The sequence below is a fragment of the Aspergillus costaricaensis genome (assembly GCF_003184835.1).
Source record: "Aspergillus costaricaensis CBS 115574 unplaced genomic scaffold BO79scaffold_3, whole genome shotgun sequence".
NCBI lineage: Eukaryota > Fungi > Ascomycota > Eurotiomycetes > Eurotiales > Aspergillaceae > Aspergillus > Aspergillus costaricensis.
This window is the reverse complement of record NW_020291803.1, coordinates 1,051,963-1,078,117: the sequence shown is the minus strand read 5'-3', so window position 1 is coordinate 1,078,117 and position 26,155 is coordinate 1,051,963. Positions and strand designations below refer to the sequence as shown.

The window sequence follows — 26,155 nt, the reverse complement described above, 5'->3', positions numbered from 1 at the left end:
CTGTAAACTTTCTGCCGCCCAAGAGACGGCAAGATCGGCTCAACAATCAGAGTCTTTTCCGAAATGTAGACACCGGAAGGGTAAGGAAAGCCCTCAGCAGAGCAACCAGTCGATTTTGGTTGGCACCAGCGGCAAGCAGGGGAAAATTGTTGAAGGCGCTATTTCGATCGACGATGCTGGTTGGCTAGTTCGTTCATCGCATAATGTATTTTAATTATTCGGATTTCTTGGTCAGGCTTCCTCTGTGTCACAGATTGGTTCGGATGGGAGACACATCGGGCGTGTACCGAAAGACAGACCCCGATGTACTCGATCGTATCCTCGCCGCGGACAGCCACGGGAAAGATACCTGGCAGGAACTTGTTGTTACCGGCCTGAAAGCCTACCAATCACATCGCACCAGAGACTGCGCGGACGCAAGCGGAGAAACGCATGAACTGTTCTAGGCCAAGCGTCAAGCATAACGAAGAGTTAATTCTATTATATTTGCCTACGTAGTTATGAGAATATGGTCGAGGAAGGAATATTTTGAACTATCCAGAACGGAGTCGGACAGTTCGATGTCCGCGTCTCGATCGTTACAACCCATCGCAACGAAGACCGTAATTTTACACCTGTTGGTTTTGAACACCCCGGGAGAAGAAGGGCCAGGGCCGAACTTCAGGACTTAAGAGGACTACCAAGGCACCAGACCGGGTGGAAGGATCAAAGAAGAGTAGCAGGTACTATGTAGATACAGCAGCAACATAGCAAATCAGTTCTCCTGGTGATGAGGGGGTGGGAAGTCATGGAGGGGCGGGAGGTCTAAGACTGCATGCCCGCCGTAAGATTGAGATTCCGACAAAGCGTAAAGCCGGAGCTTTGGTCTCGAAAGCTTAGTGAATCTCGTAAGTATCCCTGTAGTTACATACTTCATAGATGCATGCCTACCGCCGGTACAAAGCAGTAAGTAACGTCCCTGTTTCGGTACATACTCGAACTACTACTAGTAGGAATTAGTTAGTGGGCAGGCAGTGCTCCGTCCGGTCGCGTTCGACTGCCCTTTTGAGCTTGGACAAATCACTGAGTCAACATATTGGCCTGGGTGCAGCAAAGTCTCTCGACGAACTCTGGGATCTCTCATCATGTTGGAGATAGAAGGGTTCTTCTACGGAGTACTACTTTGTAGTATGCTTGATGTCATGAGGCGGATGGAGTTCTGCATCCCTTCTCCGCAGTTGACAGGCCCGCTTGCTCGATATTGGCTCCTTGGGGCGCTCAGTCCTCATGGCACATCCACAATCCCACATGAGTTAGGTAGGGGCAGGAAACCTTATCAATGCGATATCTTTGTTCGAAGTGGAGTGGCATCCTGGCTTGGACCTGAGCTTCACGGCTGGGAACAATGGTAGAGTTGCCCACTCTACTCCACGGCTGTCAATCTCGATTTTAGAAGTATATACTCCATCAATACTCCATAATGTGTGACATCCGATGGGGATCCTTATGGGGCCTTCCATCCTGTACTTCCCCATTACCGGTATTTATATCAACTGCGGGTTGTCCGCAGCAGTCAGGTACCTTTCTTTAGAGTTGATAGTGGTTCACATCTTTTAAGTGTCTCTTGCCGCGGGCTACAACTCCCATGCAGCCATAGCACTATGCTACCCATTGTTTTGTATCTTTGTCTATTAATCACTTCCTACGGTCTCTATTAAGAAGTGACAGGATTTAGTCTAACGGTGGTGTCACAAGCAACGACTCAACGGCTGAGCCTGCATCTATTACTCATATCATGCGCTCGGTTTGCTTTTGCGAACTAGGGATTATTTCGGACTTGCGTAAGCTGCGATGGACGGGCTCGCGAAGCAGGGTATGGGTGTGTGCGTGCCTCCTGAGACATCCTGAGATTACAGGTTCGGCGTTCAGATCACTCAGGCTACCCTCCAAGTCTCCTGGCAATGAAAATCCCACGCCTAAGGACAAGTGATGTTCAGCGCGAAGACACACACCACCGGCAGGGCTCCGACCATTGATTGAACGCCTCAGGTATATACCGGCTGCATGGAGCTTCTAGACTGCAGGCCGCAAGCGTGGTACTTTTGCGTTTCGGGGAGTGGCAGGAAATCCGGCCAATTGGCAAGTCGAGGAGGCCACGCACCTTGTTCCATCCATGCCAGTGTGCCACCCCTAACAGCTTGATTACGCCTTGGAAATTGTGATTTCGGAGGGCCGAGTAATACCACATTTTCCAGGCGTAACCCGTGGTTCGGCGCTGCGTATCCTTGCCACTTTCGACCGGAGGTATGATGGATCATAATCAACACATTCCTGCAATCGCTGCTGGCGTTCAATCTCGAGTTCCGGAAGGGGACATCAGAGCAGCGAACAGGACGATTCGATTTTTATGGCTGTTAAGCTACAAATCATTCCTCAGATCAACGATTCTTCATCATGATGGGTCCCTCTTTTAGACTTCAAGACTGCGGCTGTTCTCCACCAGGAGATTTTCGCTGGGAGCTTCTCCCGCTTCGATTGTGGACCTTGACCTCTGGCTTAGGCGGGCGAGTGGAATCGCTGCACTTGCTTCTCCGTATTATATCCGGAGCTATCTGATCTGACCACCCGGCAGGGGTCACACAGCATGCAGCGATTCATAAACTCAGAAGAGGCTTACTGCAGTACGCAGTCCAGTATGGAGTTGTACTGTGAAAAGCGAAATTGACGATGCATGGCGGAATTGCGCGGAGGAGAGTTCCGTCAGCTTGCAAATGCGGAAGCCTATTTTGCCTTCTTTCTTTCTCAAGAGGGATAACATTAACTACATTCGGATGAGTGCCTCGCGCTCGTGGCCACGGAGCACTACGGGAGCGTGAAGGAAACATGCCGTCATACACCCCCCGTACCATCCAATACCTACCGACTATCTTACCAACCCGGTATTAGTATTACTAATGTGTGCGGAACGAAAACTAAGTAATCTTGCAATCTGCGCTCGGCTGGATGGAATTCGCACAGCTAACCTGGTATCTCCCCCATATACTAAATTCATTATTTGTCTGTCATATTGTTAGGTGTTGTCGGTCCCCATCCTCGCCTTAGCGACCGGATATATCGCTCAACCACAAATAATAATCAGCTAGACTAGCGCTTGCTCTTAAGCCGGTGGATGATGGTTCTGCAACATCTCGCCCGACTTGCCACTTACGCTGGCGTTCCAAGGAACAGGCGCCCGCAGTTCTCACGCCGGTCAGCACCACTGCGAGACGCCTTCCCGGACACGGTAAGACCAACATGATGCATCCAGTGGTAGCCTCCCGGTACTACCCTGCACCTCGCCCAATGTGGCGGTCCGATCACGGCCACCGGACTCCACCAACGAAGCCGATGGCCCGCTCATGGAAACTTCTACGGAGACACCAAGCAAGGCGGTGTGGGAGATCTCGAGAAAGACCCAGTCCACACACTGGTTTGTCGTACGAGAGAAGGCGCACTAGACGCTGTTGGTCCTTAGGCAGCGCATAGCCAGAGGTTAAACCAGGTGCTTAACGGCATGGCTCAACGAGAAATTGTCCGACCGATCGCCGCCAGTCTGCTATCGTCCTAAAGCTTGGCCTCGCTTGTGAGACACTTGCGGACTAGTTGGACCAGGGAGTACACAGTAGGTAGGCATAATGCTGTCCGCCATTCTCCGCCCACCATACTGTGTCAGGCACGAAAGGAACTATTCGGGCTTGGTATTCACTGCTACTGGGTACGGAGTTCTACCCGGCTGCAAAAGTAGCCAAGCGCCTAGTATATGTGATGTCGATTACTACTTCGTACCGACACGTACCTACATCAAATTGCGTCGAGTTCCATATATAGATCCTCCGGACACCGCCGCCCTTAACAAAAGGACTGTGTGCAGGCCCGAAAGTACATTCACCACAACAGATCGATAGAATCTCTACCGTGTACTCCGTACTATCTACGTGGCAGGGATAAGCAGGCACAAGCGCGCAGCGTGGCTGGTCCGAGTCCAATCTCTGAACAATGAAAACCAACAGGCGCCATGATAATAACATAATAGTGATATAATGCCACTAAACTCCGTACGTGGACTAGTTCAGCAGCGCTAAAGTCCTTAGCCCCTCGACGAAAAGCATCCCTACGGGTCCTACAGAGCAGAAAAGAACTCAAAACGACCGCATGCAGATCTTCCCGCCGAATCCGGGACGCTCAGAGTCGGCCGGATACTTCCTCGGCACTTTTACCCTGCCAGGGTGGTTTTTCCGGGCATGACCGGAGTAATGCCGAAGCTCAAGTCTGGATCGGCTCAGTTTCAGACCTCGCGTGCGATCCAATCACAGCGAAAATGTTGAGCGAGGCGAGAACGCCACTCACCTCATTCCACTTGATGCCAAGCGGACCGGACGCTCTTGCGATGCACATTTTGTTGGTTGTTGTTCGGTGTGTGTATTGTGTGCTGTGTGGCCTGAGCCTGAGCTGCTTAGGCTTTTCCCCTCTCCCCTCATCGCTCGCCTGTTTGAGTTAGTGACAAAGTAACTTACTCTGACTGGGAGTGTACAGAGCAGTTAGCGTTTGATCTGGATCGCATGGGTGAGGTAATCATGGTCATGTGCCTGACGCTGCGAGTCAGCCAGCCAGCCCGCTCGTCCTCTCTCCCGCTCTCCCGCCCGGAGTGCTGTCGCTTCTGCTGCCGCCGCCATCATTACTTTTTTTCTATTCGATCAGATACATCTCCAGTTACCCAGTAGGTGGCTGGGTAGATACTACACATCCTTCGAGACATCTACACCGGCTCGCTTATGTCTAAAAATTGGGACCACACAGAACAATGGCTATCAACGTACAATATCATAAGCATACTACTGCCCGAGTTGGCAGGAGTGTAAGCGCAGCTAGTAATTAGTTAATTGGGATGTTATTGCAGCTACAGGCTATCCCACACTTGACGGGCATCGTTGGCGCTTGCAACAGTTGCTCTATCTATTCGCCAGCCACCCGGACTAGGGTCATGCATAACTGGGGGGGAGGACTCGTTCGATCGAGCAATGTACCCAGTCGGACATGGGCGGCACTGACACTGGTCGTCGATCCGAAGGTAGCCATCGAACCATGGTCTTGGATCCGACTATGGGCCATGGCAACAAAACCGCATGGTCCCTGTTGAGGTCTCTGAATGATACGATGGCGGATCCTTGGGATACGGGATGTATCTACCAGGGCCGCGTCATGATGTTTCCGACTGGTTTGACGCGCATGTATGATCCGGCGAGTGTGATATGTTCAACCGTATCAAATGCTACCAGGGCAGCCGGAGTGCAATCCGGGTGGCTATGGTGAGAATGGCCTGATTAGTAGGATTAGAGTTCGTTGAGCGTAACGCCGTCACCGGAGACCACCATACAACTTTCATTTCAGATAGAGTATGTGGCTGCCTGAGGCGTGATCAGATAAACGACGAACCCCCTCTCACTAAAGCTGCAGGGGTATGTCCGCACTACGGAGCATGGAGGAGAAACTAAGGGAAAGGAGGAGGAGGAGGGGACGCTGAGGGGAAAGGGGGAGAACCTGGAGTTGAGGTATCCATGATCTACTCGATGGCCTCTCCCACCCCCGTATGGGACTAGAAAGGCGAGTCCGTCCCGCTCGTCTGTTGTCGTGTATAAGACTTTTGCCACCGGCGACAGGCCGACAAGCAGCCACGCGGACTGGGATTTCATTGTGAGACAGCCAGGTTTATCTGCCTAGTCTATATGGCAGATTATAATTTCTTCCTAGGCTGGAAAAGGACTGTTATGACTTTCCCCAATAGGCATCTTCCACGGTCTGAGACAGGAAAGAAACGGTAAAAAAATGAGAGGTAAGCTGATTTTATCCTTCCTTTAGATGTCGGTTATTATTATTACAGCATTAATTCTGTCATTATATGATTACCACCAAGGTTAACCCGCTAGCAACAGCAGCAGCAGCAGACAAGAATATCACCATCATCGGCTGCCGAGGCACAAGAGCTGATAATGCAAAAAGTAGAATAATACCGCAACAAGAGGGTCAGCCCCAGGCAATCAACCAAACTAACCCACTAAACAACTAGCGAGTTGGAGGGCCTGCCTCAGGCGGGACACCGGAATAACGGACACTAATTGCCAAGCACCACCAACCTCCCCTCTCTTCCTTCTTCCCCCTGTCAATCAATTTCCCCCCCAGCCCAAACCCACCTCAGCCCGCTACTCAATTTTACCTACTGACTACGGAGTTACCACTCGTGCTCTTCCTTTTCTCTCGGCGCTGACTTTGGGTCTCAAGCAAAGATAAAGTTACAAGCTACACCATATAGTCAATGCAAGTCCATCTCAACATGGGTTAACATCCGACGGAAGAGCATACCAGCCAAGCTGCTGAAGAATTAGCTAGACATTTGACCCAAGAATGCTCGACAAAATTTGTCGGCAGTAATTTTACACACCACTGGGACATTTTGCCGATACGATAGGCAACTACTTGCCTACTTCATAGCAGCTCTCGAAAATAAGTTGTTAAAAGTCGGTGAAGACTATCGTCTACGTATAGAAAAAAAAATATAATTAATATAATTACAAAAAAATGGAATATCATGGGCTATCAACTACTACTTACCTACCTACCTAAATAAATACCAACCAACCAAGCCAGTCTACTATGAAACTACATACAAACCAACATGTGGTTTTGAAACACATTGAATAGATACATAGACTTGACTATACAAATAGATAGATAGATAGATAAACATAATGGATACATCCCAGCCCTACTACCCACTACCTATCCATCCATCCACTCCATACATACTAGATAGACAATCTAGACACATACTACTGCAACCTGCGTAGCTGCAGGAAATTTAATGACCCCTCTGGCCCGCACGCCCGCGAAATCCCGCGTCAAAGGTTGCAGGGTAAGAGACAAAGACGGGAAGGGAAGTCATTCGTTCGATCGGGGGAGGGGAGGAGTAGTGGAGATGGATGGATGGATGAATGGATAGGGTTTTGTGGTCGCGCGGCTGGCGTGTATGTGTGTGGATCGGGTAAGTAGGTAGTACAGTAGGGATTATGCTTGCTGATGGAGTATAACTTAGGTTAAGTGGTGCTATTGCTAAGTGTGGTATGGTTTTAGGTGTGGTGTGACTAGGGAGTAGATAGATACAAAGGGGGGTAAATACTTGGATACCATGGTTGAGTGATTGTTATGGGAAGGATAATTTCGAATGGCATAGTGATGTTGAATTAATATGCTTAGGGTGGTGGAGGGAACGAGTGGTTTGTCTCTGCTGGATTCATCGGATGTGGTGGTGGTTGGAACTAAGTTATATATAGATGTTCGGGTTGAGTGGGTTTCACCTCAATATCATGATGATATACACACTGCAATTGAATCACTGGTAGTACTAGTTTTATAATAGTATACAATTGAGATCCTCTCGAGAGAATTGTTTCTATATTGCATTATTCGATCAAAAAAGACTTAGCATGTATCCCTATTACTCTTGATGTGGTTCATACTGATTTTCTTAGGGCCTAGTAGCGACATAGTAGCACCATCATTAGACGCCGCTGAAAGCTCTGCAACACTTCTACCACTAGTCCTATAGATAAATCACTCTAATGATATAATTTGGGATTTTTATTAGCTACTACTACTACTACTGCTGTTTCTCAACTGATTGGTCGGGTATAGAAAGTACTGCAGATATGGTTGATGATAAAGAGAGAGAGGGGAAACCACGAGAACTGTCTAGTCTTATTATACGAAAGAGCAAACGCATGTTCTTATAAATCACCACAGTAATGATAGCCAATATCTAGGAAGGTCAAAATTTATCATAGATTCGCAGTCAAGGGAAAGAAATCCCCTGCTGCTTTTTATCTTTCATGCATAACTCTGTCTATACTCTCCATATCTATTTGCACCCTCATTGCCCTCTCACGAGATCACAATACTGCTTTATCTTGAAATCTACATCTGGAAAAGACAGCATTCTGTTCGCGGGTTCAGCACCAAAAAGCAACCCAACACCAGAACTTGCCAACATCAACTAGATAGGTCAAACAAAACCTGAACTAGAGGAATTAACCTCCTACGACACCAAATACACCACCGACTGCACCACCACAGCAACCCCCACCACACACAAACACATCTTCCCATGCAACTCCAAACAATACAGCAACTGTCTCACACTAATCATCTCCACCACATCAAGCACATGCAACGGGCCCGGTAACCTGAAGAGGTCTTTGACGAGCCTGCCTTGCTGCTTTGGATACTCCTCACCCTCATCCTCATTCTCCTTCCATAAAACAATCTGATCATCACCATCCCCCATCTTCTTATCCCGCGCACCCTCCTCCTCCGGCAAAGGGATCAACGTCTCACAATCCCCCGGCACCAAGCTCCCCTCCACCACAACAAGCACAACATACGCCGGGAACAAAACCAGAACCTGAGCAACGAGCATAAGTCCCGCGACAAGAACATCAGATCTCACGAGGGAAGTCACATCCGTCAAGTCCTCCGGCTGCAGCAGCACACCATCGAATCGAACCGGAGCAAGGAGTAATCCCGGCACATACATCATGATCGACTCAGCAATGGCATAAAGCAGCGTCGGCAGGAGAAGAGCATTCCACCGATAATAATCGAGACCAAGAGGCACGTAGCGCATCTGCTCAGCCGGAGGGAGGATAGCTCCTGCTGTCCGGAAGAAATGGAATTCGGCGAGAGCGACGGAGGCGATGATGTGTGCGAGAGGCTCAGGGAAGCGTGCGATAGGCGATGTGAGCATACCTGTTACTATGAAGTATCTCAGGTTGTAGTAGATGGTGTAATGGAAGCCGTTGATGAGGGATATAAGTCCTTTTTCGCGGTGGAGGGTGGTGAGGGTTTGGAGAAGGTTGCGGGTGGTGGTAGTAGGCTTTGGTTGTGATTTCGTGTTGTCGTCCTTGTCCTTGTCCTTGTCCTTGTTGGGGTTGGGAGGGTTGCTATCGATGGTCTCGAGGATGAGGAGGGACATTACGAGGTTGCCGATGATGTAGCGGATCTAGATGATGGTGATGGGCACTTGTTAGGATGTGCTCGTCTTCGAGGGGTGGGCATTGGGTTTCTTACTATGAAGTCGAGGGACATTCCTAGAATGGTCAAGGTCAATTCTAGCACAGTTTGGGGTGGTTCGGTGGGACTCTCTTGGAAGAGTTCATGGGCGTTGGCGAGTAGTGGATCGTTCCTCGCGGTGTAGATGAAGGTGTTGAGGAGTTTGCGAAATGTGAATAGTAAGAGGCGTGACATGGTGAGTCTATAGATAGCGAGAAGTAGCCTAGAAGCGAGAGTCTCGAGATGCCATGTTGGATGTGGGATATAACTACTGAGGTATAAATACTTGAAGCTATATTGCTCTGTCGAAGAGTTGTCGGCATTTCCCTGCTCCTTGTTTCGTAGACTGTATAGACTATGGTAACAACCGCAAATATCTGGAGATCCTCACGGAAACCAAACTAGTTCCCTGATAGGGTCCATAAATAGGGCTGAATTCTATATGAGGCTTCTATGGCCTAAATGCGGGTGGATCCTCGCTGTGGAGAAGAGAATTGGTTGCTGATGATGAACAACGATCTTCTCCCATTGCACCACAAACAACAACAACCTTTACTCAAGGGAGTAGTGCAAGGAAAGTTTCTGTCTCCGCCGACGTAATGCTCTTACCAAAATAAAGGGTAACTGTTTCGACTGGGATACGTTCGATCGTACGAGATCAGGAGACATAATACTAATTTAGCAGTATATTGACGCAATGCCGAATTATTTACAAGACTGTATGCGGCGTCTGTGGACGACTGTAGCCAAACATTAGAACGAACGTAATCTGAACAGTGTAGTGAGGCAACTACCTCGCAGATGCCTTGCTCGACGCATCATCTTGCACTACGTCTTCATCTGCTCCCACGCCATCTATAACAGCCGCATCCGCAGCGTGAATTGTGTGCTCCACATTGACCTTTGGTCCCGTGAACCACTTGTGCGCATCCACAACCCACCAGATAGTCACCCCCAGCATTGGCGCTCCCCAGACCAGACACGTCCAATTCATCAGATCCGGTGTCAGATCAGAACCCGTGACACTGGGCAGACACAGCACGGGCACCATGAGAAGCACAAATGCCACACCCATCCCTCCAATCCAGGGCCCAAAGGGGCCCAGATGCCACGGACCTTTACGGAACCGGTGACCAACGAAGAACACCCGAATCGCGATGGGAATGGCAAAAGCGACAAACTGAGCGATGCCGCCAATGGAGAACAACGCCCCGATGGCTACATCGCCGGCTAGAACCAGCAGACACATGAGAATTCCCAGGACGCCATTGAGGATCACCGCATTGACCGGGGTTTGGGTGCGCTTGTTGACCATTTTCCAGTATTTGGATAAAGGGAAGCAGTCATCTCGTGCGTAGGCGTAGGTTACTCGTGAGGCAGCCACCATGCAGCCTTGGCCCATGGAGAAACCGCTGATGATGGTGAGGGCTAATATGGCCAGGGCAGTCTTGCGTGGCACGACCTGGAGCAAGTACGAGGCCCAGGGCTGGCCCAAGTCCGAGTTTATGACTCCATCAATGTCGGTGACAGTGTAAGCGACGACTAACTGCAAGAACCATCCCATTAAGCCACCAGCCCCTGAGGTCATTACGATCGCACGCGGCGAGGCGACATTGGCATTGGAACATTCCTCGCTTAGATGGAAGGGCGAGTCGTAGCCAGACATGGTCCAAATGACCCCGACAAAAGTCATCAGAACGGCAACACCATCGGGAAAATCGGTGAGGTTGGTGATGGTGCCCCAGACGTCCTTGGACGAGGAAAACTTGGGCTCATTCGTAGTCCCAGCAGGGATGGCGATGAGAGTAATGACGAGAGCGATGATGTTGAATGTTGAGCCCCAGGAATTGACTCGAGCCACCCATATAGTGGGCATGCTGCTGATGGCCGTATGGATCATGAGAACGAGCACCGTTAGAAGATAAACTTGCCAGTTAGTGGGGACATAGTCTGGGTTCTGTATCGACGCAGCGGCGAGGATCATTGCAGAAAGCGCGTAATCCACAGATGGTGCTGCGGTGATCTGCCCAATCCAGTTCGACCATCCTGTGATCCAAGCGGCAAAAGGTCCATACTTTGGAGGCGCAAGGACCGCTGCGGCGTAGTAAAGGCCACCACTGTCAAAGTCAGTTTTATACTCGTATAGTACGCAACTCAGGAGAATCTTACCTGGTGGGCATTGCGGAACATAGCTCAGCCATGGACATGGCAACGCATTGAATGAAAACCATCGCGATGATCCAGCCCCAGACCATACCAGCTGTACCTGCATAGCCCATTCCTTGTGAAAGTCAGCCCTACCCATCATACTGATGGATCCAGGAACAGCTACCGTAGTATATTGTGCTTGCAAATGATGGAAGCAATCCTAGCACCGAAAAGCTGACACAGAAGGTTGTCCATAGCGAGAATTCGCGTTTGAATTCTTGCTTGTACCCCAGGGCTACGATGACCCTCTCGTCCGCATCCATCGCATGATCGGTATAAGGGACGTCGCCCTGAGGCAGAATGGTCGTGACGGGGTCATGGTCGACATCCGCGAACACTGCTCCCTTGGAGACAGCCTTATGGCTGCTCGTACCGGACATTATGGATGAATCATTTATATAAAAAAAGGTGATGTGTATACAGTAAGCTGCTGCTGGGGAGTGGGAACGGCGGGGCAGGAAGTAACGTGGACGGAAGAAAAAGCAAGCAACGCAAAGATGCGGCGTTTGCTAGCTCAGACTCAAACTTTCATTTGTTCTTCTCAGACAAATGTCAAGCAGTATAAGTATGGAAGACACAGGTGGTTAGAAAATAAGTCATAGAGTGGCTGCGGGACAGACAGGGTCATGCGCCAGTACATATATGAGTGGCTTTCGGAAAATCAAGACAGCCATCTTATCTGCACAATACACGTCCCGTCCTGCAAAGTCTTAATACTGATAGCCAAACCCTTGAGTAAGATAGGTGGAATGCTGGCGTAACACGATAAACGCCTTAAGGAGCTCACGTACCTCTGAAGTTGGGTGCAAGCGAAGCGGGGATCGAGCGATGATACGCTTGGCAGCTGGTCACGATCTCACTGGATGACCGGAAGGAAAGGCCATCACTCGCAGTCAACCAGCAGGAACGAGTAGGATGACTCGCTAAAGACGAGACGAGATAGGATGCAGCTCCTTGCTGGTCAGAGACCTGAAGCTTGGCATGCACCATACTTGGCTGGGAAACTTCAGGCGCCGCGAGCGAAGACAAAACTCGAAGAACCCCTTGAACTTGACACTAAAGCAATGACCCAGAAGCTGGGGAATCCATCCACTCGGGCTTATCGGAAGCAACTGGTTGGCTATTGGGTGCTTTGACTGCCGGATGATAAGCATCGAACGAATATCAAAGTAATTCTAACGGGTCGATGATAAGACGGACGGCAGCATCTGGAGCTGGCTGAATTTATGACCTGTCAATGTAAAGAACAATTGGCTGGTATTAAACGAGTCGCTCTCCGCTGATTTGGCAGGCTATACCTGCCTTTATGAGAGTAGCGGGGTTATTTCGTTCATTTTCAGCGTCTCACCGTAGCTATAGTGTGTCTACATAGTGCGTGTTAGTCGATGGTCCCTAGACGAAGCATAAACTCCTGTATCAGCCCCCGCATACAACTTGCATGGACACCACGGGAGCCACTATTACCTTGCATTTGATACCTGTCTCCTCACTGGTCTTTCATCCAGGGAGTTCTCGCGAATGGCAGCCTCCAAATCCTTTCAAGCCACATCGTTCATACATTTTCGCGAAGGTCCATGGTGGCTTGAGGAACTGAGATTGTGACTATTCGGAGTTTATCAGCGATAGTCGACCTGAGACTGGGCTGCGTAGCACTCGAACGGTGCTGTAATGCGTTCCTGTAGTCCGGCGCCAGAGATAGAATGACTAGCCCTGAGTGGTCCAGTGGCGGAAGTCTTGAGGCTAACGTACAAACTCAGACCATAGGCCCATAATTGTGCATGTGTAGACGTAATGAATATCAAGGCTGTGGTTGGGGGGAGGAGTAAAGGAAGAAGCCTAATGTGCCTGGGACGGGAGATATGTTCGGAACCTGAGGCTACAAGGCATGCCTGTGCCCCTGGAGAGCCATTGGCAGTCTGACGTAGATACAGACAAACAGTGCGTCTTAATGTTACTGGAAAATTGAATGAAGCAGCCAGTGTCTATGTGCTATCAGAAACTCATCGCTATTCTACACGTACAGCACCCTCTTTTCTTCACCATCCATCCGCTAGGTGGCATATCCACGCTGGGTGGGTTCTTATAGATGGTCGGAAAAGCATATCCCATACGGCACCAATTTAGAAGGGCTAGACAATTGTTAGCATAGCTCTCAATCCCAATTGCTGGTGCCACTAAAGCGGTATGAGGAAAGGCACTTACGTTGTCCTCGGGAGCGATCGTGCGGTCGAAGTACTCATCGAGGAAAGGAACCTTCTGGAGGATGTCGCGGCGAACACGGGGGATCTCGCCGAAGAAGAAGAGAGCGAAGGTACCGGCGGCAACACCGAAGGTGCCAGCAATGGTAGCGCTAGATGTGCCCAACGTGTAAGCTGGCCTGCCAGGAAGCCAAAGACGAGGGGTAGTCTTGGAACCTAAGGAGGAACTTACTACTTAGTAGCCAGGCCGGTGGTGAGGCCGTGGAAGTGAAGGGGAGTGTGGTACCTATTCCACACAGTCAGTACGTCGCTACCATACACCACTTGCAGTCCTGGCTGGATTGGTGCCTCTACTAGCTGGACCTTGTGATCTCGTCAGAGGCAGGGTATGGCAGCAGTATGGATAGCTTTGCATAAGAAAACCCGCAGTACCCAGAGCTAGCAGCAGGAACCCTGCCTCATTGACCCAACCCAAGCCAGCATGGACACCTTGTGTATTCGTATGTCGACCGAAGATGGGATATCGGGGGTTCTCACTTGGGAGCGAAAGGAGAGCGGTAGGCACCGGCGCTCTGGGCGGCGGCGCGGCGGAGAGTCTGAGAGAAAACCTATCGGCGAGGAGACGAGATCAGCACTGGTTCAGTTGTGCCCAAACAGGGTTCAAGTCGCTATCATGGTAACATGGATAACGGCTCCCGACGCAGTTGAACAGTGGGCAAGCTCAAAGAACCCGACAGAACACTGGCAGGATGAAGGCCACACGAAGAAACTCTGGGGAAATACATACCATATTGACTGGGTCTATAGAAGCACGTCCGGCAACGACAATTGCTCCAGCAAAGGATGACGGCAGCTGCACTTGAAGTCTGAGGCTGTCGACGAAAACCGGGAGACTCCGCGACGTTGAGTGCTTGCGGCTTCCGATAGCCAATCAGCGACCGGCAATTGGAATTCACGTGACATTCTGATTGGTCAAATCAGAGGCCGCGCATTTCCACTGCTCATGCCATCATTTATGTCTACAATTGAAATGCGGGAGTCGAAGCATTCGGCCTCTACTGCAGCATAGCATCCGTTGGAAAGTTCATTCAGAAGACCTTATGCACACTTTTTCGTTTGCGTATGGCCAACTAGAAGACAGGGAAAGTTTTAAAAAGAATTTGTGTACAACAGTAGCGCCATATTCTAACACCATTCGGGACAAAACAACAGACAAAAGTATAAGAGTAGAATCGTCAATATGAAGAACCTAGAGATCCTGGTAAACATATAGCAACCCAGTAAACGTCCAAAATAGACACGAAATTAGGGCGTGGAAAAAGGTATAAAAGAAGTAACTGTACAATGCCCATATTATGGGATCAATCAACCTTGCCGGTCGATCCACCGTTCAGAAGACCTTCCTTTCCATCAAGGTTGAAGAAACCACCACCGGTGTTACCAGTAACCCCGAGGATTCCGCCACGAGCCCCGCGTCTGAGACTCCTTCCCCGGGCTACAATTGTAGCACCAGCCACCGAAAGCGTCAGGATGATAAAGAAGAGGATCGGGTGACCGCTGATGAAAGTCCGAGTGAAGAAGAAGACAGACTCAAAGGTACCGACTGTGGACTTGGGCGTAAGTTTCGGTGGGTTGGCGATGACCAAGGGGATGGTCTCAAGGATGGAGGTCCGGGAAGCCATGATAGAAGCTCCGCTGGAAGACGTATCCCAGTAGCGCCGGTTCTAGAAAAGAAAAGATTAGCTTCAAGTCCTAGCAGATGATTACTATTCTGTTGTAGTCACTTACATCCTGGTCATTGATAACCACGCGTTCACCGTTCTCGACGTCGATGCCGTATGTGGTTCTCAGCCACCGTTCCCAGAAATCGCCATCAATCCAAGCGAAACCGACTTGCTTCTTGTCATCTTCGCGGATGGTAATGCGCATGTTCTTGGCGGCCCGCAAGGCGCGCTGGTCGTTACGGTCTTCGGCTTCCTCGATCCGCAGCTGCTTAGCGTCACGCAGCTCAGCACGCTCCAACTGGAACAACTGCGTCTGCTTGTCCATCCACTCAAGGGCGGCATTCTTGAGCTCTCGCTTCGATTGAAGGAACTCGTCCGAGTGCTTCCGGCTCAGGATGCCAAGGACCACATACTTGCCGTCCATGATCTCCCGTGCGTTTGAGGCGGTGAGCTCAGGAACAATGGGCAGCCACACAGTGCGCATCCAATTGAGAATCTGGCGGAAGTCCCGCATATCCTTAGGAGCAAGCGCATTGTAGTAGCTGGGGCGACCGTCGCGGGACACAAGGAGGCGTGGCCAGGTCGAGATCTTGAACCGTTCCGCAAGAGCAGCACTGTTCGTCTTGACAAGCCGGGCATGGCCGACCAAACTAAGAGTCAGGCGCTCGAGAGCTTCGAAATCTTCCGAGGTGGTCGCATGATCATAGAAGTACAGGAAGATGACGTCCTCTTTCTCCTCCAACTCCTTGAAGGTGGTGGCATCGACATCCTGTACACCGGATCCAACATCAACAGCCTTCTTGGCGTAGCTGACCAAATCTCCGAGGCCACGGAGACCGGTATACTCGACCCTCTCACCGCCGCGGAAGAAATACATCGTCGGGAAGGCGCTGACACGGGCATCTTTGCAAAGTCGGGATTCCGCATCGCAGTTCACTTCGCCCACGTTGAGAACACCCTGCATCTCCTTTGCCATTTCTCTCCAGTTGGGAGCCAATGCTTGACAGTGGTGGCACCATGGTGCGTAGAACTTGATGAACCAAGGATCCTGAGTAGTGGTGACCAGCTTCTGGAAGCTCTCCGCGGTGAGAGGGACAGAGATACCCTGGGGGTTTGCTGGGGCCGGCTTAGGCTTAGGCTTGGGCTTGGACGACGTCTTGTCTGCGGGTGTCTCGTCCTCGGCCAGCTGTGCAGCCTGCTCGTTGTGCTTTTCTCCGGCCTTGGTGCCCGCCTCACGATCCTTATCTTTGGCGACGGGCGCCTCGGGCTGAGCCTGAGTATCCACTCCTTTGTCGCCAGGCTTGGGGAGGTGGAGACCCTGGGCAGGCCGCGAACCAGGCTTGATCTGTTCCAGCTTCTCCTCAACGAACTCGCTGATCCCTTCCATACTCTTCTTTCCAGTGTACTGTTCAACCAGTTCACCATTGTGGTACAGCGCGAAGGTGGGGAAGTATTTGACGTCGAGTTTCCGGCAAAGATCGCCATGCGCGAGACAGTTCATCTCGGCAAAATGGAAGTTGTAGAAGCCATGGAATGAGTTCAGCGAATCGGTGTTGGATGACTTGGAAGACGACGAGGACAAAGGATCGGAGGTCTAGTGGGACATTAGTGGATGCTGCTGGTAAGGAGCGATGTTGACTCAATGCGCGAGAGATTAACTCACGTAGTAGAATTCATAGAGCGTCTGCCATGCAGGGGCAATCTTCTGGCAGTGTGGGCAGGACGGAGAGTATTGCTTGACGAACCTAGGTTCTTGTCAGCTTTCTGGAAGACCAACGGTAGATGTAGAATGAAGAGACAACATACCAGTAGCCGTCCTTGATCGTGTCATCGAAGTTGTCGGGAGTTAAAGCCTTCATAGGCGGGACCTCAATACCATTGAAGGTAGTCGACTGGCCCTCCGACTTCACATCGGAGTCGCCTCTCTTTACGAGGTGATGGCTAGGAGAGACATTATCGGAGGGGGCGGCTAAGGCGGGAATCGAGAAAAGATAGAGTAGGGACCACGCCAGCAAAGAGACCCTCATGCTGGCTGTAGCGTAAGGTCTTTGACCTTAAAAGTGTGACTGAATAAAGAGGGACGATCGAATTTCGGGGGTCGAAGGAGTAGTGGAAGAAGTCAGGACGGGGCGTCACAGGTGGCACATTGAACTAACGACGGTCTAGAATCGCTAAGGGACACGCTTGAATGTACCCCTTGTTGGAGGGGGCGAAAGAGGTATCAGCAAGACAAATGCTGAGTAAAAAAAGAAGAAAAAGGTGAGCTAGGCTCAGAGACTACTGCGGAGGCGATCCGCAGGCTCTTTGAGAGAAAGAATGCAGGAAGAACACTCCTACAAGAGAAAGCGATAAGCCGACCAAGTGAGGTGCTCACGAGAGCCGCAGGGAGAGACTGAGGGAGAATGTCCCCCCGGCGCCACGGTTTCTCCGCGCCCCGACACGGGACCTCAACCCTTCGCGCATCGATCCCGATCCAGTGTGGTATCTTGACGACTGACAGCGCCGCTATTCCCGCTTATCGTCTGCCATTGGGTCTGTCACCACCCGACCCTTATACCCAATTACACAACCTCCAGTCATAATGAGGTCTACATTCCGGTTGCTCGCCGGTGTGAAGCCGGCTCGCTACTTGGAGCCTTTCGCTCCTACCGGCTTGACCGGCCTCGTCACTCACCCTAGCCCTCGCCCGACCTTGATCTTCCTCTACAAGTCCACCCTGGACAAGCTGAAGGCCTTCCCCGAGTCCTCCGTCTACCGCCAGTCTACCGAAGCATTGACCCGCCACCGCCTGCAGATCGTCGAGTCCACGAAGCCGCCCGGATTCGATGCTTGGTTGGAGCGTGTGAAGAAGGCCGTGGCTGAAGAGCCCGAGCGCTTTGCCTCTCTTCGCCGTCCTGACGGTACATATGCCGCCTGGCAGCGTGACGATGGTACCGACAACCCCCGTGGTCAGGAATGGGATGGAGAGAGCATCGAACCTACTACCGAGGGTCCCGCTCGTACGGCAGAGGAAGAAGCACGGTGGCACCAGGCCATTGAGGACTCTACTAAGCCCACTGCCGACTCGGACTTCTACATTGCACAGATGAAGTGGGAGAACGAGCCCGCCCTGGAGGCTGAGCAGTATGTGGCATAATCTCTGAGCTATACTACCGTTCCGTGGAGATGCTGACCAATCCTTCTAGGATCGCCGAAATTGAGAGACAGATTGGCGCTGGCCTGATTGAGGAGGTCATTGAGGTTGCTGAGGGCGAGTTGAAGGTTGTTGACGAGCTGTACAAGACTTCCGCGTAAGTTGAGCCATTGACAAGTTTCCGATGGAAGCCAGAGATGCTAACGTTGGATTAGTTGGGAGGAGCTTTCCGAGAAGCCCAGACCCGGTCAGTGGTCTTACTTTGAGCGCAAGACCGAGTAAGCATAGAATGGTTTTCTCATGAATGGAGGATCCGAAACTAGATTCCCCATCTGCTTGTAATTATTATCTTATGGTTGTGTGAAACAAAATTCGATGCCAATGCCAGGCCAATTTCTTTTTTATGGGGTTACATTCATAGAAGTAGTGATAAATTCCGTTATATCTGGTTACAAATGTCCACTTGAAGAAAAGAACCAAGGGAGCTGGTGCAAGTGATGCGTGTGATGTGTATAGTTCATTGCTTTAGTTGATGACTACTGCAATCCACCCCACAGGGTGATTGAAATGGTCGCATCTTCACACAGGAATTCCCTTTTCAGATAGTCTACATTCAGAAAGGCATCCACAAGCATCTATGTCTTGAAGTGATGCAGGGTTGATGTTTGATGCTCAGATGGAATCACAAACCGTAGGCGGTGAGCCCCATATGGCTAGCCGGTTCCAGATAGCTGGCGGGATTCCGTCTCCTTGTGGACACATCGCTGCCAGTCCCTGAACATCTTCGTTGACCTTGCTGGCCATTCCGGTCGGGGACTTTCCTTCTTTCTTTGTGCTCTCATCTACCTGCTTCTCGGGACTTCTTTGCATAGACGGGCTGGCTGTTTGAGCGGCTCGTGGCCTGGTTTCCCCTCCTTCTCTCAGGCCGTTCTCCGACGCCGCACATAGTCGCGACTCTCCTTCCCCACACAACATGAAATTGGATGTCAAGGTACGGGCTATAATGCGGGGTCTAAAGCCCTTGGTTCACTAAGAGGCCGTGGCGTGCAGAGGATATAATCTTGGGAAACAATTATACGGATGCTGACTGTTGTTGTGGCCCTAACAGAGACAGCTGTTCGCCCGCTCCGAGCGGGTGAAGGGCATTGACTTCCATCCCACAGAGCCATGGGTGAGTACTCAATCGCTGCAATCCGTCGATCAATACTAATGGCTTTCAGATCCTCACAACGTTATATAGCGGTGCGTGACGGTAGCGAGTGGAGGGAATTATCGAATGTGATGTGCTAATTCGACATAGGCCATGTATACATCTGGTCTTACGAGACTCAGGTGAGTTGTGCAGACATGGGATTGCTATGATGCACTGCTGATTGCTGAACTATCTAGTCGATTATCAAAACCTTCGAACTCACCGATGTTCCTGTACGAGCCGGTCGATTCATCGCTCGCAAGAACTGGATTGTCTGCGGTTCCGATGACTTTCAACTTCGCGTCTACAACTACAACACCTCCGAGAAGATTGCCTCGTTTGAGGCGCATCCGGATTACATTCGTTCCATCGCAGTCCACCCTACCCAGCCTTTTGTTCTTACGGCGTCTGATGATATGACGATCAAGCTCTGGGACTGGGAGAGGGGCTGGAAGTGTGTCCAGGTGTACGAGGGCCATAGCCACTACGTGATGGGGCTTGCTATCAACCCAAAGGATACGAACACCTTCGCCTCCGCTTGTTTGGACCGCACCGTCAAGATCTGGAGCCTTGGCTCGCCTCACGCCAACTTCACCCTGGAAGCCCATGAAACCAAGGGTGTCAACCATGTCGATTACTACCCTCAAGCGGATAAGCCATACCTTCTTACGACATCAGATGACAGGACTGTCAAGATCTGGGATTACACGACGAAGGCGCTCATTGCAACCCTGGAAGGACACACAAGTAACGTTTCGTTTGCCTGCTACCACCCGGAGTTGCCGGTTATCATTTCCGGATCGGAGGATGGCACTATCAAGCTCTGGCATGCGAACACATACAGGCTGGAGCAGTCGCTAAGCTATGGCTTGGAGCGTGCCTGGTGTATCGCTTACCAGCGTGGCAGACAGGGTGTTGCGATGGGTTTCGACGACGGTGCAGTAGTTGTGAAGATGGGCAGAGAGGAGCCGGCGGTTTCCATGGACGGCTCAGGAAAGATCATCTGGGCCAGGCACAACGAGGTCGTTTCCACTGTCATCAAGGGTGGTGATGCTAGCATCAAGGACGGCGCACCGCTGTCTCTTCCCACGAAGGAGCTGGGATCTTGTGAGGTCTATCCCCAGACACTGTCTCATTCCCCCAACGGCCGTTTCGTTTCGGTATGTGGTGATGGTGAGTACATCATCTACACTGCCCTTGCCTGGCGAAACAAGGCTTTTGGACAGGCCCTGGACTTCGCATGGGGCTCCAAGGACAACAGCAACGATTACGCTATCCGGGAGTCCACGACCAGCGTCAAGATCTTCAAGAACTTTAAGGAAGTCAGTGGTGGTCTGGACGTGGGCTTTCAGGCTGAGGGTCTCACCGATGGTGTGCTTCTTGGTGTTAAGGGACAAGGAGGTATTGGCATGTTCGACTGGGAGACGGGTAACTTGGTCCGCCGCATCGAAGTCGACCCCAAGGCTGTAAGTATCCACCAACGACTAAGTTAAGACGACCCTCCACTCACACCTCGAATAGGTCTACTGGTCCGAGTCCGGCGAGCTGGTGACCCTGGCTTGTGAGGATACCTTCTACGTCCTCCGCTTCTCTAGGGAGAACTACGTCAACGGTCTGAACGCCGGTGAAGCCGACGAGGATGGAGTGGAGTCCGCCTTCGAAGTTGTCACCGACATCAACGAGTCTGTCCGCACAGGTCAATGGGTTGGAGACTGCTTCATCTACACGAATTCGACGAACCGCCTGAACTACCTGGTCGGTGACCAGACCTACACCATCTCTCACTTTGACCAGGGCATGTACGTTCTGGGCTACCTGCCCCGCGATGGCAGAGTGTACCTTGCCGACAAGGACGTCAACGTCGTCTCCTTCGGTCTCTCCCTCAGCATGGTCGAGTACCAGACCGTGGTGCTGCGTGGTGATATGGACATGGCAGCTGAGCTGCTCAAGGACGTTCCCCAAGACCAGATGAACAAGGTTGCACGATTCCTCGAAGGCCAAGGCTACAAGGAAATGGCCCTTGAAGTCGCAACCGACCAAGAGCACCGGTTCGAGCTGGCACTCGGGCTCAGCAACCTCGACATCGCCCTGGAAATTGCCCGTGAAGCCAACAACGAGCACAAGTGGAAGACGGTCGGAGATGCCGCCTTGGCAGGATGGAACCTGGCCTTGGCCCAAGAATGCTTCACCAACGCCAAGGACGTCGGCTCTCTCCTCCTTCTGCACACTGCCAGCGGCAACAAGGACGGTCTCCGTCAGCTGGCTGAGCAAGCCTCGGAAGCCGGCCTCCACAACGTCGCCTTCTCAACCTTCTGGTCCCTCGGCGACGTTGACGGCTGCATCGACCTCCTGGTGCGTACCAACCGTCTGGCCGAATCCGTTCTCTTCGCACAGACCTACAAGCCTTCCCGTGCCCCTGCTCTCGTCGCACAATGGAAAGAGTCTCTCGAGGGCTCCGGCAAGACCAAGATCGCCCGTCTCATCGGTATCCCCCCGGGCTGCCCTGACCTCGCCGCGGACGATGACCTCTTCCCGGAGTGGGACGAGTACCTCCGTCTAGAGAAGGAGGGAGTTGTTCCTGAGCCCCCCTCCTCAGAGTCTCTGATCGACGTGCACGCCGACGAGGACGGCAATGCCGTGTCAGCAGGTAACGGTGAGCCCGAGGTGGAAGCTCAAGCCGAAGCCGAGGCCGAAGAGGAAGAGGACGAGGCCGAAGAAGAAACTGAGGCATGATTGACGATGGTTGTACAAGGTGGGGGAAGGATTAGGAGAGAGCGTGTGTGCGAGGCTTTTCCTTTAATTTCCGCAGGAGTGGGAAGAAGAGAAGTGAGAAGAGGAAAAATGATTTCCATGTACCGTTGACAACCCTCCTACTTACTCTTATCTAGCTTGCTTGCTCATTTTTTACATAACTTTATTCATCCTTCTAGAACTATGTTTTGTCTTTTATTTTTCTTATATCTGCTTGGTTTATCGTCATGATTCAATCTTATGTTCATCCTTTTTTCTCTTTTGTATTTGAACATTGTATGTTTCTTCGGTTCAGTTCTTTATTCTACTACCTGTATCTATCACCCCTTGTTCTAACGATTTGAAGTGATGATCATAATGTTGTGTCCCCTTGTTCTGCGTATGGTGAGATTCGGACCGTACGATGTATAAGCTACCACACTATATTTGTTTGTGTGACGAGATTCAGTTGTAGATAGTAATCCCATTGTCTATGAGCCAGCCATGTCAAATCAACAAACACCCTTACCGTCAACTGGTTTAGTCCATCCCAGCGCGCAAAGAGAGCAGAACCCAGACAAAAATTTTCGACAGTAACATGAGAAGGAACAGCTAAATGGTCTAAATCGAGGACCGCTCAAATGTGTACTTTCATATGTAGATCGATCCCAAATGGATTTGGCTTCCCCAGGAGCGATCCGTGTTCCGCTGGAGCAGCAAAGGATCGGACCAGCAGATCTGAAACAGAACGAGGTCGGTTCATCAGGCATACAGAGGCCCTGTGCAGAGGACTAAAATGTGGGGGCTTTTCGCTTTACCTGTGCCGTCCGCCTGTTGTTCGAAAATGGAAGCAAATCACTGACGCAAGCCCGAGACAAATTTGTGAAATGATGTGGTAGTCAAAAGAGGTGTGATAATGACAGTAAATGAGAAATGCACGAAAGGGACCCGCCTCAATTGTATCTTGAATGCAAACCAGGATAGAAAAACACAAGCGCTCAGCCGAGATCACCGCCACAGAGAATGGATTCCAACAGAAAGATACCATATACCACTTGTGCTAAGGGGGAAAACAGGGAGAACCAGCAGTGAAGCAAGTGCTCGAGCTATGCAGAGAATATGCACGAGTAAAGGTGAAAAAGCAAGGAATTGTCTCAAACAATTTCCCTTTATGTCTTGAAGGGACGTATGGTGTTCAAGTGAGTCGATTGATGATATATCAGCTTTTTACTCGGTGATGCTACCAAAAGAGGGATCCTTGACACTGCCACCGGCGTCGCCGAGACCGGCAACCGGGCGGTTGTAAGACCAGCCTTCGAATTGTTGCTGCATAGTCTGTGACAGCATAGGGCCGTCCACGTACGAATCTTGCGGTGCTTCGGAGGTGAACTCCCGGTCGAAGTTGGTGATATCGCGAGCGCCCATCTGCAAAGGTTAGTCATCATCACCGTAATACGCTAGCCACATCAAAAATTTACATACCACGTTCGGACGGAAGCTGGGCTCGTACTTCCGCTGGAGAAGCTTGCGCCAATCGATGTTAGCGAAGAAGTGGTGCGACTTAATCTCCGCTGCGCCGTTAGCTCCCAACCGACGTTGAGGATCGCGATCAAGCAGTCGGCTCAGCAGATCCCGAGCGGCCGGGGGAACAATGTCCGTGCTGGGGAAAGTCAGGGGCTCCTGAAGGATCTTCCGATACATATCGTTGGTGTTTTCGTCGTAGAAGGGGGGAAGACCCGTCAACATCTCGTAGAGGAGGACACCCAGCGTCCACCAGTCAACGGTCTTTGTGTATCCGTTTCCAAGCAAAAGCTCGGGTGCGAGGTATTCAGGGGTACCACAGAACGCTGTGTAGAAGGTTAGACGAATTCAGGTTGGAAGCAGGGGTAATCTTACTGTTTGTGCGATCCTCATCCTTCATGTCCAACTTGCACAGACCAAAGTCGCACAGAGCAATGTGGCCAGTGTAATCCAGAAGAATGTTTTCAGGCTTGAGATCACGGTAGATGACCTTGAAACCGTGCAGGCACTCCAGCGCACAGAGCAGCTCGGCAGTGTAAAAACGGGCCCGGTTGATATCGAAGCGCTGCTCACGCTGAAGGTGATGGAACAACTCACCGCCGTTGACGAAAGCAAGGACGAGGTACAGTTTCTCCGGAGACTGGAAGGAGAACTTGAGAGGGACGATGAAGGGGTTGTTGATTTGAGAGAGCACGGATCTTTCGGCGAGGGTGTGGGTGACTTCCGACCGTGAGATGATGTGCGCCTTGCGGATAGTCTTGAGGGCGTAAATCCGACCCGTATCCTTCTTCATGACCTGCATGACCTTGCCGAAACTACCCTTACCCACAACCTTCAGCAACTCGAAGTCTTCCAGCTTCATGCTGCGCTGCTTGTTCTCGACGAAGGAGACACCAATCTTGATGGAACCGGTACCGAACTGCATATCCAGCCATTCGGCGCCCAGCTGGCCCAGCTGGCGCTCCTGCGGCGTCTTCTTGGACTTGGGGTCTTCCGCATGGGGCTGAGCCTCTTCGAAACGAGGATGTACCTTGACGGCGCCGAGGAAGATATCCTCGCTGCGACCAGCGCCAGGACGAGCTGTGGGGTTCCGCAGATACAACTGAACGTTCAATTCCGTCTTGCGCGACACATCAAACTTATAAGCCGTGTTGTCTCCAGCCCACAGGGGGTTTTCGGGGGAACCAGAAACGGCGTCGACGAAGACTTGGTTCTTTTCGAAATCCAGAAGGGCATAGGGGAGGTACTTGGTCGAATAGCGACCGTGGGAAGTCGGAGCGGCATTGATACCTCCGCTGGTGGATTGCGGGCGACCGCTGGGGACGTAGGAGGCGGCCTGTCCGTGTGCAGAGTGGGATGACGAAGAGCTTGGACGCATGCCATAGGAACCGCTGCTCTGGAAATGGGAGTTGAAGATCTGTTGGTAGTGGGGGGAAAGAGAGAAGCCTCGACCTTCGTGGAGGGTGACGATCAGGATTCCGGGCTTGACAGGGGCCACGGGCGGGGAGACGAGCGACTCCGAGGCATCTTTAAGAGAGTGTTAGACGGTCGGCAGAGAATTGAAGAGAAGAGGAACAACATACTGATTCCATTGGAGTTTGTTGTGGAGATACTGGGGGTTTGCGAAACAACGGGGGTCTCTTCGCCAGAATCACCTTTGATGGTGGATGTGGAGGAGGATCGGGTGAATGTTTGGGTCAAAGGAGCCAAGTGCGTCTCCTTTAGTTCTGTATGAGGGAATTAATTCATTAGCATCCGATATGCCGGGACAAAGGAAACACAACCGGGCATAAACATCGCACATACTTCTAGTGAGTTTCCACGACATTGTCATAGGGATGTTCTAACAAGCGAATCCAGGGTGTGTATATGTTTGGAGAAAGGGAGAAGAGGGAGAGGAAGGAAACAGGAAAAGAGAGGATCAATTTGAACAGTCTTCCGACGGTTTTAAGGAAGAGAAAAAGGAGAGAGGAATAGGAGGCCAACAACTGGGTCGGAGGCCTGGCAGAGAAGAAGGGCAAAACGAGCCAGACCAGTCAAGTGCAGTGATAATATGCAGAACCGCCACAGCCACAGCGGTCAGTCAGCGACACAGAAAAACGAGAGAGGAGAAGAGAGGGAGGGAGAGAGGAATGAGGAGGGCGAGGGCAAGTAAGTAGTAGTAGTAGTAGTAGTAGTAGTAGTAGTAGTAGTAGTTTCAGGAACCACCGATCGGGGCGGGAACAGGGGAACACCCGCAAACTGTACAAGACGCTTGAAGAACAAACGAAATGATGATGGAAGTAGAACCAGGGTCGGGGACACGATGCAACGACGAGAAGGAGGATCGACC

At 51.2% G+C, this 26,155-nt stretch overlaps 10 protein-coding genes across 10 annotated transcripts; 5 read left to right on the top strand and 5 right to left on the bottom strand.

Moving 5' to 3' along the window:
• Positions 1-814: 814 nt before the first annotated feature.
• Positions 815-1,582, top strand: BO79DRAFT_272694 (uncharacterized protein; the record flags this gene model as incomplete). The annotated part of the gene is made up of 3 exons (XM_025687451.1): positions 815-887; positions 919-945; positions 1,000-1,582. 3 exons carry the CDS (start codon positions 815-817, stop codon positions 1,389-1,391), a joined length of 492 nt encoding a protein of 163 aa, XP_025544090.1. The 3' UTR covers positions 1,392-1,582.
• A 716-nt stretch (positions 1,583-2,298) lies between these two features.
• On the top strand, positions 2,299-2,618 carry BO79DRAFT_206977 (uncharacterized protein). Its single transcript, XM_025682088.1, has one exon. The coding sequence runs from the start codon at positions 2,434-2,436 to the stop codon at positions 2,593-2,595; it is 162 nt and encodes a 53-aa protein (XP_025544089.1). The 5' UTR covers positions 2,299-2,433; the 3' UTR covers positions 2,596-2,618.
• Positions 2,619-4,058: 1,440 nt separating this feature from the next.
• On the top strand, positions 4,059-4,739 carry BO79DRAFT_224756 (uncharacterized protein; the record flags this gene model as incomplete). Its single annotated transcript, XM_025683691.1, has 3 exons — positions 4,059-4,073; positions 4,145-4,435; positions 4,557-4,739. The coding sequence occupies 3 exons, from the start codon at positions 4,059-4,061 to the stop codon at positions 4,737-4,739; spliced, it is 489 nt and encodes a 162-aa protein (XP_025544088.1).
• A 3,130-nt stretch (positions 4,740-7,869) lies between these two features.
• Positions 7,870-9,330, bottom strand: BO79DRAFT_206976 (uncharacterized protein). The gene has a single exon (XM_025682087.1). It carries the CDS (start codon positions 9,038-9,040, stop codon positions 8,105-8,107), a length of 936 nt encoding a protein of 311 aa, XP_025544087.1. The 5' UTR covers positions 9,041-9,330; the 3' UTR covers positions 7,870-8,104.
• A 375-nt stretch (positions 9,331-9,705) lies between these two features.
• BO79DRAFT_242799 (amino acid permease) lies at positions 9,706-11,705 on the bottom strand (the record flags this gene model as incomplete). Its single annotated transcript, XM_025685233.1, has 4 exons — positions 9,706-9,857; positions 9,912-11,234; positions 11,287-11,383; positions 11,450-11,705. 4 exons carry the CDS (start codon positions 11,703-11,705, stop codon positions 9,827-9,829), a joined length of 1,707 nt encoding a protein of 568 aa, XP_025544086.1. The 3' UTR covers positions 9,706-9,826.
• Positions 11,706-13,301: 1,596 nt separating this feature from the next.
• Positions 13,302-14,393, bottom strand: BO79DRAFT_206974 (cytochrome b-c1 complex subunit 10). Its single transcript, XM_025682086.1, has 5 exons — positions 14,311-14,393; positions 14,061-14,131; positions 13,756-13,809; positions 13,528-13,675; positions 13,302-13,454 (listed from the first exon to the last, which is right to left on the bottom strand). The coding sequence occupies exons 1-5, from the start codon at positions 14,311-14,313 to the stop codon at positions 13,446-13,448; spliced, it is 285 nt and encodes a 94-aa protein (XP_025544085.1). The 5' UTR covers positions 14,314-14,393; the 3' UTR covers positions 13,302-13,445.
• A 233-nt stretch (positions 14,394-14,626) lies between these two features.
• BO79DRAFT_187646 (putative disulfide isomerase) lies at positions 14,627-17,601 on the bottom strand. The gene is made up of 4 exons (XM_025680554.1): positions 17,054-17,601; positions 16,911-16,992; positions 15,312-16,841; positions 14,627-15,247 (listed from the first exon to the last, which is right to left on the bottom strand). Exons 1-4 carry the CDS (start codon positions 17,272-17,274, stop codon positions 14,885-14,887), a joined length of 2,196 nt encoding a protein of 731 aa, XP_025544084.1. The 5' UTR covers positions 17,275-17,601; the 3' UTR covers positions 14,627-14,884.
• Positions 17,602-17,604: 3 nt separating this feature from the next.
• BO79DRAFT_242797 (complex I NDUFA5 subunit family protein) lies at positions 17,605-18,768 on the top strand. Its single transcript, XM_025685232.1, has 3 exons — positions 17,605-18,370; positions 18,433-18,537; positions 18,596-18,768. Exons 1-3 carry the CDS (start codon positions 17,829-17,831, stop codon positions 18,660-18,662), a joined length of 714 nt encoding a protein of 237 aa, XP_025544083.1. The 5' UTR covers positions 17,605-17,828; the 3' UTR covers positions 18,663-18,768.
• A 495-nt stretch (positions 18,769-19,263) lies between these two features.
• BO79DRAFT_206971 (coatomer subunit beta') lies at positions 19,264-22,719 on the top strand. Its single transcript, XM_025682085.1, has 6 exons — positions 19,264-19,371; positions 19,489-19,551; positions 19,601-19,622; positions 19,681-19,712; positions 19,770-21,038; positions 21,094-22,719. The coding sequence occupies exons 1-6, from the start codon at positions 19,354-19,356 to the stop codon at positions 22,303-22,305; spliced, it is 2,616 nt and encodes an 871-aa protein (XP_025544082.1). The 5' UTR covers positions 19,264-19,353; the 3' UTR covers positions 22,306-22,719.
• A 786-nt stretch (positions 22,720-23,505) lies between these two features.
• BO79DRAFT_44215 (serine/threonine-protein kinase) lies at positions 23,506-25,758 on the bottom strand. The gene is made up of 5 exons (XM_025689258.1): positions 25,630-25,758; positions 25,407-25,550; positions 24,199-25,350; positions 23,785-24,149; positions 23,506-23,727 (listed from the first exon to the last, which is right to left on the bottom strand). Exons 1-5 carry the CDS (start codon positions 25,655-25,657, stop codon positions 23,530-23,532), a joined length of 1,887 nt encoding a protein of 628 aa, XP_025544081.1. The 5' UTR covers positions 25,658-25,758; the 3' UTR covers positions 23,506-23,529.
• Between the last annotated feature and the right edge of the window lie 397 nt (positions 25,759-26,155).

What these genes read in the sequence shown, in the direction of transcription:
- BO79DRAFT_206974 (XM_025682086.1), bottom strand. An exon ending in CGCTCTCCTTTCGCTCCCAA is followed by an intron (nt 13,810 to 14,060) that starts GTGAGAACCCCC and finishes TGTGTGGAATAG; the next exon opens with GTACCACACTCCCCTTCACT. An exon ending in ACCGGCCTGGCTACTAAGTA is followed by an intron (nt 13,676 to 13,755) that starts GTAAGTTCCTCC and finishes GGGCACATCTAG; the next exon opens with CGCTACCATTGCTGGCACCT.
- BO79DRAFT_44215 (XM_025689258.1), bottom strand. Translation starts at nt 25,657, where the DNA reads ATGACAATGTCGTGGAAACTCACTAGAA. An exon ending in AACAAACTCCAATGGAATCA is followed by an intron (nt 25,351 to 25,406) that starts GTATGTTGTTCC and finishes ACTCTCTTAAAG; the next exon opens with ATGCCTCGGAGTCGCTCGTC. An exon ending in GGATGAGGATCGCACAAACA is followed by an intron (nt 24,150 to 24,198) that starts GTAAGATTACCC and finishes CCTTCTACACAG; the next exon opens with CGTTCTGTGGTACCCCTGAA.
- BO79DRAFT_206977 (XM_025682088.1), top strand. Translation starts at nt 2,434, where the DNA reads ATGATGGGTCCCTCTTTTAGACTTCAAGACTGCGGCTGTTCTCCACCA.
- BO79DRAFT_242797 (XM_025685232.1), top strand. Translation starts at nt 17,829, where the DNA reads ATGAGGTCTACATTCCGGTTGCTCGCCGGTGTGAAGCCGGCTCGCTAC. An exon ending in CCCGCCCTGGAGGCTGAGCA is followed by an intron (nt 18,371 to 18,432) that starts GTATGTGGCATA and finishes CAATCCTTCTAG; the next exon opens with GATCGCCGAAATTGAGAGAC. An exon ending in GAGCTGTACAAGACTTCCGC is followed by an intron (nt 18,538 to 18,595) that starts GTAAGTTGAGCC and finishes ACGTTGGATTAG; the next exon opens with TTGGGAGGAGCTTTCCGAGA.
- BO79DRAFT_187646 (XM_025680554.1), bottom strand. Translation starts at nt 17,274, where the DNA reads ATGAGGGTCTCTTTGCTGGCGTGGTCCCTACTCTATCTTTTCTCGATT. An exon ending in ACGATCAAGGACGGCTACTG is followed by an intron (nt 16,993 to 17,053) that starts GTATGTTGTCTC and finishes ACAAGAACCTAG; the next exon opens with GTTCGTCAAGCAATACTCTC. An exon ending in CGCTCTATGAATTCTACTAC is followed by an intron (nt 16,842 to 16,910) that starts GTGAGTTAATCT and finishes ATGTCCCACTAG; the next exon opens with ACCTCCGATCCTTTGTCCTC.
- BO79DRAFT_206976 (XM_025682087.1), bottom strand. Translation starts at nt 9,040, where the DNA reads ATGTCCCTCCTCATCCTCGAGACCATCGATAGCAACCCTCCCAACCCC.
- BO79DRAFT_206971 (XM_025682085.1), top strand. An exon ending in CCTCACAACGTTATATAGCG is followed by an intron (nt 19,623 to 19,680) that starts GTGCGTGACGGT and finishes AATTCGACATAG; the next exon opens with GCCATGTATACATCTGGTCT. An exon ending in TCTGGTCTTACGAGACTCAG is followed by an intron (nt 19,713 to 19,769) that starts GTGAGTTGTGCA and finishes TGAACTATCTAG; the next exon opens with TCGATTATCAAAACCTTCGA.